Raw genomic sequence first — 13,225 nt, 5'->3', positions numbered from 1 at the left:
ATAAATTAACTTCGTTCTGACAAAAACTAAAGATACGATTCTTTACCTCTAACTAAGGTATAGATATAGTTTTCACGTTATGAAGTTTGACACGCACTCGAGACTCAAATAATGAAGCTCATGATGAAGCTGATGATACAGATATATATGGAGCCGAAGCTTATAATATAAAATATAAATAATACGGAGTTAAAATTTTTATAATATCTGTATATTATAAATACGGAGCTGAAGCTTATTAACATATATTATAAATACGGAGCTGAAGTACATGTCATAAATACGGAGCTGAAATTAATGTATCATGAATGCAGAACTGGAGCCAGTGTATCACAAATACGGATGAGCTACCACGCACGCACCACCGTTCAGAAGTCAACACTTCTGCCGGGGCGAGTTAGTAGACACGGATTATATAGTAATGTCAAATATCGCGGTATCGCGCCAGTCGGCCAGCCAGCCGGACTAGTCGGAGGCCGGAGATAGCGATAATCGCGCGTACGGGACTACCGGGGTTCCAGGCTGCAGGCTGCAGGTAGCGAACGCGGAACGACGTTTTTCTCGCGGAGAGCCGCGAGAGAGATGCGACCGCCACGGAGCGCGGCCGCGCCGTGAAGCAGGGCAAGCAGAGAGGCTCTAGAGAGCGTGAAGTGGATTCGTGAGTAGTGAGCATTGCGCGAGAAGGAGAGCGGGCCGCGCTCCGAGACGCGAACAGCGCGAGCTCGGACTACCCCGGGGAGGGGCCCGGGGACGAGCCGGACGCGAGGCATCGCTCTCGGCAGTCTCGGCTGCGCGCGGACGCGGACGCGCCGACCGTCAAGATGGACTGGGACCTGCTGACGATAGCGAGTCTGCATCTGACCGCGACCGAGCACCGCTACTACGGCGACATATTCATCTACTGCTGCGAGAACGCGGACAGTGACAGCGTGCCCGTGATCAAAGTCGCCGAGCTGTTGCGCTCGGCCAGCCTGCCGCGGGATGTCACGATGAAGGTGAGCTCTCGGTGGCAGGGGGGAAAGCGCGACCTGACGTTGACATTTCCCTCCCGTCGGGGAATGCATTGTGATAAAATTTATCTCGGTATTTGGAGAGAGATTCTCACGCCGAGGTGCACATACGTGCGGACGGGACGGACGAGACGTCCAGGGTCCGTTTGTGGAGGTTATGTCGTGGCAGGTGAACCGATTAATTCGTCAGCGGGGATTATAGAGTCACTTCTTCTTGCCTTTCTTGCAACGATCTATACTCTATAGCTATTTGCGAGGATTCTCATGTTTCTTGCAGCGTGTTACTTTTAGCGGAAAACAGATTGTTATTGTTGCCAGGTAGATTGACAGTTGTCATGTATTTTGGAGAAAAGAAGATGCAGATGAAGCATTTCATAGAAACTCGGTTACATATGAATATACATTATTATTTTTTTGCTTGTAGATATTGGACGTATGCATGGGAACCAAGAGTAGCACGCATCTGGGCAAGAAGCAATTTTACGCAGTGTTGAAACTCATCGCAGGCCACCAGGCTGGTTTGGAAGTCTCCCGAGACATGATAACTGCGTCTTTGGATGTTATTACCTTGCCGCGATTTACGTGGCCGACGTCTGGTGACGAGGAAGGCAGGAGGAGTCCGGACATAACCAGAGGAGCAAAGGGTAGACGTCATCCTCCCGAGAGCACTACCGAAAGCGAGAGCGAGGCAGAATCTCCGCGCGAGACTGGCGGTAGCACGGATTCTCCCACGCCGACGAACAGCATGATTCAGGAGAGAAACGACGGTATGCTGGGCGGTGAGACAATCCTGGACTCCGTTTCCGGTGGTTGGCAGGGCTTGTTGGTTTCCGAGGAGCAGAGACAGCTGTTGGGCACCGAGGAGGAGAGCTCGGAGCGTCACAGTAGCGACGACGGTGACGGGGAAGGTGACGGCTCGGGTTTCCCGCCGGAAGAAGTGTGGATTATCAGCGACGAGCAGCGTGATTATTACGCCGCGCAATTCGCACAGTTGCAATCGGATCCGGAGGGCCTTCTGGCCGGGCCGGTGGCCAGAACGTTCTTCGAAAAGTCGCGGCTTCCCGTTTCCGAGTTACGACGCATCTGGCAGCTCGCGGACGTCACGAGGGACGGGGCGCTCAGTTTACAAGAATTCTACGTGGCTATGCATCTCGTCGTGCTGAGGAGGAACCACGTGCCTCTGCCCGACGTTTTACCTCCGTCCTTGTCGATCCCGTTGGTTATGCAAACAGCGACAGCTGCCGCGCCGCCGCAAGTCCCGTCGGCGACAGCCGCTCAAAAATCGCCGCCGAACTCCGCGAACGTACGCGAGAAGAATCGCGAGTGGACAAAGTTCGTGGACTCGCCGACCGGGGCGAGCAGCTCCTCGGTCACCAGCCCGGGGCTGCAGCTGGTGAATTTCGATTTCCAGAAGTCAGCCGTCGAACGCGACCCGAAGATCCTGCATCCGGTGCCGTTGCGCTTGACGCCCGAAGCGGCGATTCTCGCTTCGGGCGCCAACGGCAGCAGTAGCAGCTGCACAACCTTGGGGGATGACGATCTGCAACATTCTGCGGCGTCGTTGGTGCAACGACCCCTCGCGAAGAAACCACCCGCGGCTCCCGAAGACGCCGTTATCGTGACTCCTAAGAAGGAACCACCGCCACCACCACCACCCAGACCTTATAGAACACACGCGCGCAGTTCTAGTCTTGATCTTAATAAATTAGGTATACGTCGCTCTACTGATACTCCACGATACAATACTGCGGTTACGAAACTGAAATCTTATGTCTTATGCTATAAACTTGCGTATTCTTGCAGGAAAAAATGGTCAAATTTTTCTTGGGGCACCGCCGCTTGTACCACCTAGAATTTCGCCAGGAATTGTAAGTTTATTGTATACGATAACATTCTCTTGTGCCCCTTTTTAAAAAGGAATGCTTTTTATTCTATATACCTTGTAAAAGGTATTACAACGGAATTTATAACTTTTTACAAACGTTTTTTAAGACAGGGATTTAATGATCCGTTTTTGTGCTGCAGACTTCGCCTCGCAAATTGGTCGGCCAAAGAAGTGAGGGTGAGGGACAGAGAACGTTAAGCGAAAGTCAAGCTTTTGTCGCTGACTTCTCTCACTTTTCTCCCAAAAGTGAATTGCCTGAGAATACGGTATCATCTGTAGAAAATACGGTACCACAATCTCAACAATTCACTGGTGTCTGCGGAGCATTTCATATTTATAGGAAACCGAGTCCAAGTAAGAAGTTATCTCATTTAATTTCTCAACATTCAGCATTTTCTCTGTATTTGTACTTACAATTTGTTTTTTAGCATAATTTTCATCATTTTATGCAGTTAATGATACATACAATCAAGCAGAAATACTTGATTTCTCGTTTAAAATATTAGAGATACTTCTAAAGCAGATGCTGAAACTATTTTTTTGCTCATACCTTTACTTTCGTAATTATGCTTAATAATTAATTTTGACAGAACGAGACGGCGGCGAAGAAGAAAGTAAAAATGAAGCGGAAGAGGAGAAGAAATTAACTTTACAAGAATTAAGGGAAAAGAATGCGGAATTACGCTTAGTTTGCGAAGAACTGACACGTGAACTGGCTAGCGCGTTCCAAGAACGTATAAATTTGCGTGCAAAACTCTTGCTCTTGACTTGATGTGATTACTATTCGCTATCATTCATTCGTTCGAAACTACGAGGTATTATGTGTCCTCAAATCATTGTAAACACATGTATTTAATACGTTATGCTAGTCTAGAACTCCTCTTTTCCAACGAAGTATTCATCCACATTCATAACGATCAATGTAGACAGACAGATGCGGCAGGGGACGCGATTTACAAAAAAACAATATTACATAGATATTTTATACTTGAGATTGAAAGAAGAGTGTATATGTCGTCTATGACATAAATTATGAATCATGTATATACAAAGCTGATTATGATCTTTATCGATACATAACAAAGTATTTGCGAATTTGCTTTTGTCAAGTTTATCAGCTATTCTTCACGTTTATATGTAAAAGTATTTAAAACAATCACTCTCAGGTTTAAAGCCTACGTTATCGAATTCCCTGTGATTTACTGACTTGTATGTGTTACGTTTTTGCATAAGAACTTTCCTTTTCATCGTCTCGAATTTATATACATTTCTATAATATAAGCACACTGCGCATACAAGTGCATCTGTCACATTGTTATTCTATTTCAGTACAGATATTTGAAACTTCTGATTGTGATTTCTGTGCTTTGTTAACTTTATGAGGATTATACAAGATATTTCATATTCCCCTCTGTCTATTAATGAATCTCTTCTAAAAAACACTTTGCCGTAAACAGAATCATAATATCTATTATGAATTAGTTGTATTGTAAAAACAAATAAGTATTTATTGTTTGCAACAAAATCTAATTATATTTTCGTATGACTATAAAATTTGACAAGAAGATGGGGCGTCAACGGAGAAATGGAATAATCAGGACTGTTATGACGTTATATTTTATTCCGTGATAACAAGCGTACTTATAAAATATCTGTTACATTTTGAAGAAAGCTATAGGAGAGAAAAGTGGAATCTGCAGGAACAGAATACTTCAAAAATAAATTTATATAGGTGTATAATGCTCAGAATCAATTCACGTTGAGTACGTCGATTTTGGTGTATCAATTCTTTGAGATGGTTATATCGATTCCTAATATTGTAGATTTTAAGAAATAGTTGCTGTAGTTGGTGGAAACTATGTGGCCTGAGAAGAATATAGATCTATCAAAGCCACACATCTACAACAAAAATCAAGAATCAATACAACCGACATTCTTCTCAGCTAGTTTCGCAGATATTTCTATTAGTAGCGATTACTCAACGGGCATAGGATTGCCTTATTAATAAAAAAAAAATTATTTAAATAAATTTTAAAATTTTCTTTTTCTTTGTAAATTCAGTCTCTGTGGCTCAGCTCTATATAAGTCTCAGCGCTTTATTTATATAAATTGCCATTTCTATCCAATCAAATATATATTGATTCGTAATTAACGTTAAGACCTTCATCACATCATATTTTCCAATTTTTATTTTTCCTACAGATAGCGAATAAATAAATTTGCCGAGCGATCGTTGTTAATAACTCTTTGTGCCATAACGCGAAATTTTGAAGTACATATTGTCGTCAGTAATCGACAGTATTGTCTTGTCAAATATCACGAGACTACTTAGAGGTAAAAGCTTTGAAAATCAACGAGTCATACGACAAAGATTTTTTTGTAATTATAGATATTGTGTAAAAATTATATGAAATTAATACTTATGTCAGAATTATCTGATTTATTATCTGCAGTCCTGTAAAAAAATGTAATGATGTAGAATACATATACAGAAGTGTCTGTCAAATACGAATAAAGAAACTACTTAGTTTCATAACAATTTTTATTGATATCATTGTGTGAATGGAAGAATAATGTTAATCACGTACAAGAAAAAAATTACAAATACTTGTAAACATCTCTTGAATATGAATGAATGAACGAATGATGAAAGTTGAGTACTGCAATTACAATTCTACATAATAAAACCTCCGTACACATGGTGATGCGCTGACGAAATTCGATAAATAAAATTGCGCTCGATAATAAATTTAGTACAACAGACTTGAGCTATAATTCTATTGTCACACATGTCTGATTTTACGTAATGCGTACTTCGCGATTAAACAGGCTCTACTGTATAATATGTAAAGTTAGAATACTCACATTTACATGTCTGTTTCACTGACTCTAATAGTAACAAGGTAAATATATAGATCTTTAGATACGAACACTAGAGCCTGTCTTATTTTGTATCTCAATCAGCGACGAAGAGACGTCGCTTTATCTATAATTCTATTGACTGTGCGAGAAAGAATGTATGCTAGCATTCTTTGGTTTTATACTCCGAGTATAGATATCTGCTAGAAATTAATAATGATGCCGATTAATACAGAGTGTTTCTTACAGCAGCTTTTTTCACAATGATATGCTCCATACAGTGACTTCGCGATATGGCGAAACCGCGGAGCTAGAAGGACACGGATAAACAATCGACTTCTAAAGACTATTTAGTTGTCTTTGCTCTGCATGAATTTGATCAAATCGATAACTCGGCTGGAGTAACCGAACTCGTTGTCGTACCACGAGATCAGTTTAACGAAGTTGTCGTTTAGAGGGATGCCAGCCTTGGCGTCGAAGATGCTGGAGTGATTGTCGCCGATGAAATCGGACGAGACAACGTCATCTTCGGTGTAGCCCAGGATACCCTTCAGAGGACCTTCAGCAGCCTCCTTCACTTTGGCTTTAATAGCGTCGTAGGAGGCAGGCTTGGCAAGTCGAACCGTCAAGTCGACCACGGACACATTGTGCACGGGTACGCGGAAAGCCATGCCAGTAAGTTTCCCGTTGAGGGCGGGAATGACCTTGCCAACTGCCTTGGCCGCTCCAGTCGCAGCGGGGATAATATTTTGTGCTGCACCACGGCCGTCACGCCACAGCTGTTACCGGAAAAAGCATGATAAATGATGTTACATAACGACAATCTCGAATGATTTCTCTTGATAAACAGCTACAGTATCGTACACACACCTTGCCGGAAGGTCCGTCGACGGTCTTCTGGGTGGCCGTGATCGCGTGTACGGTTGTCATGAGGCCCTCGACGATCTCAAAGTTGTCGTGGACCACTTTGGCGAGAGGTGCTAAGCAGTTGGTGGTGCACGAGGCGTTGGAGACGATCTTGAAGCTCGGATCGTAAGCTTCCAAGTTCACACCGACGACGAACATCGGCGCGTCAGCCGACGGGGCGGAGATGATAACTTTCTTGGCGCCGCCTTCCAAGTGAGCCTGCAAATACACCGAAGAACATTGAACTCATAGGTGTAAACGAGGATTCTAATGAAATAAACGACTTTTCGGTCGAATTTCACGTACAGATGCCTTTTCGATGGTCGTGAACACGCCGGTCGACTCGACGACGTACTCCGCGCCGGCCTTCCCCCACGGGATCGCCTTCGGATCGCGCTCGGCGAAGACGGCAATCTTGTTTCCGTTTACGACGAGATTGTTGCCATCGACCTTGACTTCTCCCTTGAACTTACCGTGGGTGGAGTCATACTTGAACATGTAGACCATGTAATCGAGACCGATGAAAGGGTCATTGATGGCGACGACCTGGTTTGACAGAGAACTCGGATTAGGTAAAACGAGCGCGGCTTCGACCGACTTGCGGATCGCAGCTCTACTTTCAACACATACCTGACCACCGCGCTCCAGGGAAGCCCTCAGCACGAGACGGCCGATACGGCCAAATCCGTTAATTCCGATTTTGCTCATGTCGTCGTCTTGTTTGCAACTGGAAAATCGGACAAAAGCGTTACAAGACGTTGCGCCACGCGTTTTCCGCGCGACCGCGGTCAGGGAGACTGGGATGGCCATGTGAAACAGGTGCGCGAGAACGAGTCTCATCGTTAATCAACAAATTCCAGTAGCGAAGATCATTGGACGTTAGGTTAAAGTATAAATAGATGTGCGACGCATGATGATCCATCATTCGCTGCTTCCCTGCTATTTTCAGAATATTAATCGCGTTTCAAGGATGCTCATAAATATCGCGTAAACGACAATTGATATTCATCACATAGGCATAACCGCATAATCGAAAACTATCAATTCTTCTTCACCGTATCAGAGTTTTGTTTTATTTAATTTAATTAGTACATTGTGCTGTTAAGATCTGTCAGCGATGGATAAACTGAAAAATCTTCCTCATACATTTATTGCTAAAAATACAATGGGGATTATAAATGCAGCGGAACTATCAGAGATTTCGCGGCCGCTTACGTAATTTCGAGCGCGACGTAAACGTTATTTACAATTAGTCTTGAATTTGTCTTCAAAGCTGCGGTGGCGACAATCTTGGCACACGCCTCGGCGACACGATCGCCGATTGGGCACCGCCGGGGAATCTCGTAGGTCAGGCAAGGTCAAAGGGGGGACGGGTGTGTCCAAGTTCTTCGACATCCCGGTGTCCATGAGGATGATCATGACCTCGCGTGAGTGGGATCAGTGGGATTATCAAATCGCCGCGCATCGCGATGCAACCGCGTATCATCTAACGTGATCCGAATCGGGAGAAAAATCTATTCGGACTATCGGACTTCCGGCCACTTCGAGTCCTGATTAAATTTAATTTAGCGATACTCGCGGTTTTTAACGCGGACAGAAATAACTTTTTATCGAAGTATATTACGATATCTACAACTTTGCGCAATCGAATTTGTTCTGACAGAAGCGCGAGCTATTTTTATAACTAATTTTTTAACAATTATGTGTATTTGAAAGCCGAAATTACGACGATTTTGCTCGCGATTTTGTACTTATTCATACAATCAAAGACAAACCGGTTTTTCTCTCATAAATGTTAGGTCAGAAACTCGTTTCTTTACAGCAACTCGCCAAAACGCAAAAAATCGCGGTTTATTATACGCTTATTTATATTTAGAAAAAACGAAAACATTGTTTTGGTATCCTTCAAATACTTAAAAGTACAAATAATTGACTAAATATATGATTGAAGGTAAAGCACGAGAATAGCTAGATTTAATAAGCGGAGGGGTCATTAATCAAAATGTAAAATCAATGATACAGTAATTACACGTGACACGCATGACGATTAATTTCCAAATTAATATGAGCTAAGGTCAACTAAGGGCGGTATTCACAATCCGATCTTATTACTCAAAATCACCTTAAATTCAATAAAACGACCGAATAGCTTCTCAAGATCGTCCCGAAGGCGATGTCAAATATAAGATCGGGCTGTGAATGCCTAACAATATCCCGTAGAATCGCAGTCCCGTCTCATTACATCGTGATCGAACGCTAGTACAGCCGTGCAATCGTCGAGCGATAATATTGACCGCGCGAGGGCCGTTTAACGGTCGCCATCCGCGTCATCGGGCGAACCCGGCGAAGGGATTCCGTCGAGCGTCGCGAAGGTCGCGGGAAAGGTATCGCACCGCCCGGTTGTTACATCATCTCCTCGATCTCACGCCGCGCTTCTCTCTCTCTCTCGCAGGAATACAACCGGATCGTCTCCGCGACTATACGGGAGATACTTGATACTTTACTGGTGACCGAGCGACGTCACGAGAATGGCCGGTGCGGCGTACATACGTCTCGCGGGATGGCAGACGCGATTTTTGACGGTTATGTGTGTCGCACGTACGCAACGTCCGTCAGGAAAAATGACGATCGGGGCGAACGATGATGATGGATTTCACCCAGGAGCGAGAAGAGAGAGAAAATGGGGATACACGTCAAGTGGAACTAGTGGAAGAGATACTCACCGCGTACCAAAAAATCAGTTCCGTCCACCGCGGCTACTAACGAAGTAGTGTCATTTGAAGGGCACGGGTGCGATGATATAAAACGGAGCTTCGTGCTCCATCGCCGACGTTCGGGAGATCACGTGGCTTGATTATCGATTGTCGACATGTTGGCGCGCCGCGAAGTTCAACCGCGCCGGTGCCGATGTATATTAACTCTTTCGTCGATCTCTTTGGATATTTATTTATCGTCGAAGAGGATTTACTTTTATCATTAGCATGACAAGCATCAACAGCTTAGTTACGCAGACGTAATACGTAATTATAATATGTAACTTACAGCATATAGCTTTCTCTAATAATAATTTTGTAATTACTTCGGAACAGATTTTTTGAGGGTCTATAAAAATTTGTGCTAGATTTTGAAACAGAATTTTAACTAAAATATTTGTTTTGTTTATAATTAATTGCTTTATTTATATTTTACTTCATTTATAATTATAATTATTATATTTATAGTTTATTTTTATAATTTGATATCTAATATATTTTTGTAATATATTTTATAATTTATATATAATGTGTATATATAAATTTTGATTTTACAAAAGTTTTTCATGTTACATGACCATGAAATTATAAATAAGATTCTTATTAGTAGATATATAATCTACATACAAACTGAAATTTATTAAAAATATAACAAACTGTAAATAATAAAATTCGAAAATAGTTGCAGAGGATATTGTGCACATAAGATATTAGAAAAAGATAAATTGTGTGTGTTGTTAAATTCGTTTGTTGTTTAAACTCGATATCTTTTAATATTATTTTAGAAGAGGATAGTTGCATAAAAATTATAAGATGCGTATTCGCAAGGGTTTAAAATAGAATACAAGTGCGTATTCGAATTTTAAGTTTTAACTTTGATAAGTTGTTCTCCTAATCATCATCATGCTCGAGAACTTGTCCAGCAGTTACAGGAACATTACCGGAATCGGCGTTATACATGTATTGAACCAAATCGGTTATACGATACGCATAACCATATTCGTTGTCGTACCTGAGGAAAAATGAAAGATCTCAGCATCAAGTACCTAGATATCAAAATTTTTGCGCGATCGAAGAAATTGCATCTTTGACTTGTAAAAATTACGTATATCAGGCATAGGTTGCGTATTTGGGATAATATATTTCTTTATAAATTGAGTTTTATGACGACGTGGGTGGCGTTATTATACCAAGCGACGATCTTGATGAAAGTGCTGGTCTGCGGAATGCCCGCCTTGGCGTCGAACACGCAAGAATAAGTCGTGTGGTTGAAGTCCGACGACACGCAGTCGTCCTCCGTGTATCCCAGCACGTCTCTCAGCTGTCCCTCGGCCGCTTCTCTCATCGTCTCTTTCACTTCCTCGTACGTCGTCGGTTTGTTGACCCTGAGGCGGGGTATCAGGCAGAGATCAGAAACGTTTCTAGTGGCACGTACAAGAATCGAACTTATTGTTATAGCGTCGAACATGACAATTTAATTTTGATCAAACGTAAAGTTACGTAAATAAAATTGCACAGTCGCGCCTTATGTGAAACCGAGTACACGTTTTTTTTTTTTTACATCAGTGCAACGAGAATATAATGTTACGCATGCCGGATTTTATGGGTCAGTTGTCCGGTGAACTCCGCATCCGCGCCAATTACCTGAATGTCATGTCGCACAATGAAACGTTGGGGATCGGTACCCTGAACGCGATGGCTGAAATCTTGCCTTTCAGCTCAGGGATAATTTTGGCTAATGACTTGGCCGCGCCGGTCGCGGTCGGAATGATATTCTGGAGCGCGCCCCTACCGTCCCTCCACAATGCCGTAGGTCGAAGCTGCGACAAAATATAATCGTGCGAAGCACATACATGAAACTTTTATAACGATTATTTAGGTTCTTTAACCCGCTGTGCAAGAATAAATAATTATATATATATAGATAGGACAAAAATATATATTCTATTGCGCCACAGATTTATAATTGAATAACCGGAAAAGACGCGCATTTTTTTATCGGTCTTTTATTTTTCACTCATGCTCATCGGATTAAATAAATAAAGAGAGAAAAAGCGTAAAGAAGGAGGACCCATTTCTTAGAACGAGTCATTATTAAGGAACCTTTTCTACCGGACCGTCCACGGTATTTTGGGATGCTGTCACCGCGTGTATGCTGGTGATCATCGCCTCGAGAACCTCGAAGTTGTCGTGCATAATTTTGACGATTGGAGCTGCGCAATTCGTGGTGCAGGACGTCGCAGAAATGACACCGTCTCTCTTGGGATTGTAACAAGTGTGATTGACTCCGAAAACGAGCATCGGTGCATCGATCGACGGTGCGGTGATGATAACTTTTTTTGCGCCGCCGTCGATGTGCAACTGCATAATATACTATTTTTATTTTTGATACAGATACGTCGGTTAACTTAACATATAATATAGGATGTGCTGCATGAAGATTATAGAATACTAGAATAGTTTGAGGAGACTTATTTAATTGTAAGTCCAATAATATAACAAATGTTACAAATATATAAATATAGTAACTGTTATAAAATCAATACTTCTTCCTTTTATTTTTGAGTTTCTAGCGAATCAATAGTTTTCCATATTTAACATCCCGTTACAAAGAAAAATATAAATTTAAAATCTTACGCTGGCTTTCTCTAGTGTTGTGAATGCTCCGCTAGCTTCTATTACGTACGTCACTCCTTTATTCTTCCATGGTATTTTCCACGGTTGCTTTTCATGTGATGTAGCGATTCTGGTCTCTCATTGAACGATAAATACGTTTATGATTGTTTATATAAAATAATGTTTATATCATGTTCTTAAATGTTAAGTAAAATGAAAAGTAAGCGTGCAGGAACTGAAATAAATTTTAATAAAGCGCAAAAAATTTTCCGGCAATTGCAGGAGTTATATGCGAATACTTTTCATTTTATGTTTAGAGAATATTAAGTTTATTAAAATCTGCAGTACTCATAAGATACACAAAACAAGATAAAATTTTAATAACTTGAGATTTAGTTTTTTAAATTGTAAAGAAACTAAAATTGTATTTACCACCACTAACTATAAACTCATTGTCGCATTCCAGGGACAAAGGATGTGGCCCGTGAGTAGAGTCGTGTTTAAAAAGATATATCATATATTCCGTTGTAAGGAATGGATCGTTGATTAATTTTACCTGTGATATTTATCATTATATTGTTGAGTTTTAATCAGTGTAATACATTATACTTATATTTTTTTATAATCGCAAACTTGCATCAATGCGCTTCTCGAGGCAAGCGCGAAGACACATTCTCCCTATTCTTCCAAATCCATTAATTCCTACAACTGCCATAATTTTATTTCTATTTTAGTCTTTTTTAACAATTTATATTTAAAGAAAAGGAGAAAGGGGTTTAAAAATCTCGAATGACATTTTGTTGTAAATGGTAAATAGTGTGAAGCTCATTACAAAACTTTCCAGAAAACATTATGACACCGTGAAGTTGTCTATAAAATAAAAATAAAAATAGAAAAGAATACAGTGAGAATACGAGAAACAGAGAGGACATTATGTGGCTGTCTTCGCGCGCGTTTATTGTCCGAAGATCACCACGTGCTTTCTTTTTATGTGCGTATCCCACCCGATTTTTGGGTGAGCCTCATTTCAGCATAATTGCACGGGTTCTTACTTTGTCCCATGGATCCTGAAACATCCTGTATATTATGCGTTGTATTTACTTTACTAAAAATCCTTTTTGAAAGTTGTTTTATTCTCTAATAACTTATATATAAAGCAGTCACTTCTAAACTAATTAAAACTTTTTATTTTACAT

At 41.5% G+C, this 13,225-nt stretch overlaps 3 protein-coding genes across 3 annotated transcripts; 1 reads left to right on the top strand and 2 right to left on the bottom strand.

The window, feature by feature from the left end:
• Positions 1-439: 439 nt before the first annotated feature.
• LOC112463660 (ralBP1-associated Eps domain-containing protein 1) lies at positions 440-5,061 on the top strand. Its single transcript, XM_025030158.1, has 5 exons — positions 440-995; positions 1,435-2,719; positions 2,814-2,878; positions 3,036-3,249; positions 3,486-5,061. Exons 1-5 carry the CDS (start codon positions 822-824, stop codon positions 3,665-3,667), a joined length of 1,920 nt encoding a protein of 639 aa, XP_024885926.1. The 5' UTR covers positions 440-821; the 3' UTR covers positions 3,668-5,061.
• Positions 5,062-5,419: 358 nt separating this feature from the next.
• LOC112463661 (glyceraldehyde-3-phosphate dehydrogenase-like) lies at positions 5,420-9,490 on the bottom strand. The gene is made up of 5 exons (XM_025030159.1): positions 9,384-9,490; positions 7,291-7,387; positions 6,967-7,206; positions 6,625-6,879; positions 5,420-6,533 (listed from the first exon to the last, which is right to left on the bottom strand). Exons 2-5 carry the CDS (start codon positions 7,366-7,368, stop codon positions 6,105-6,107), a joined length of 1,002 nt encoding a protein of 333 aa, XP_024885927.1. The 5' UTR covers positions 7,369-7,387; positions 9,384-9,490; the 3' UTR covers positions 5,420-6,104.
• A 665-nt stretch (positions 9,491-10,155) lies between these two features.
• On the bottom strand, positions 10,156-13,195 carry LOC112463667 (glyceraldehyde-3-phosphate dehydrogenase-like). Its single transcript, XM_025030168.1, has 7 exons — positions 12,667-13,195; positions 12,462-12,585; positions 12,051-12,166; positions 11,517-11,774; positions 11,058-11,233; positions 10,604-10,798; positions 10,156-10,425 (listed from the first exon to the last, which is right to left on the bottom strand). The coding sequence occupies exons 1-7, from the start codon at positions 12,742-12,744 to the stop codon at positions 10,305-10,307; spliced, it is 1,068 nt and encodes a 355-aa protein (XP_024885936.1). The 5' UTR covers positions 12,745-13,195; the 3' UTR covers positions 10,156-10,304.
• Between the last annotated feature and the right edge of the window lie 30 nt (positions 13,196-13,225).

This window comes from Temnothorax curvispinosus, unplaced genomic scaffold (assembly GCF_003070985.1).
Source record: "Temnothorax curvispinosus isolate PA1 unplaced genomic scaffold, ASM307098v1 QBEX01013525.1, whole genome shotgun sequence".
Lineage (NCBI taxonomy): Eukaryota > Metazoa > Arthropoda > Insecta > Hymenoptera > Formicidae > Temnothorax > Temnothorax curvispinosus.
Note: the sequence above shows the minus strand (reverse complement) of the source record. Positions and strands in the feature narration are given on the sequence as shown.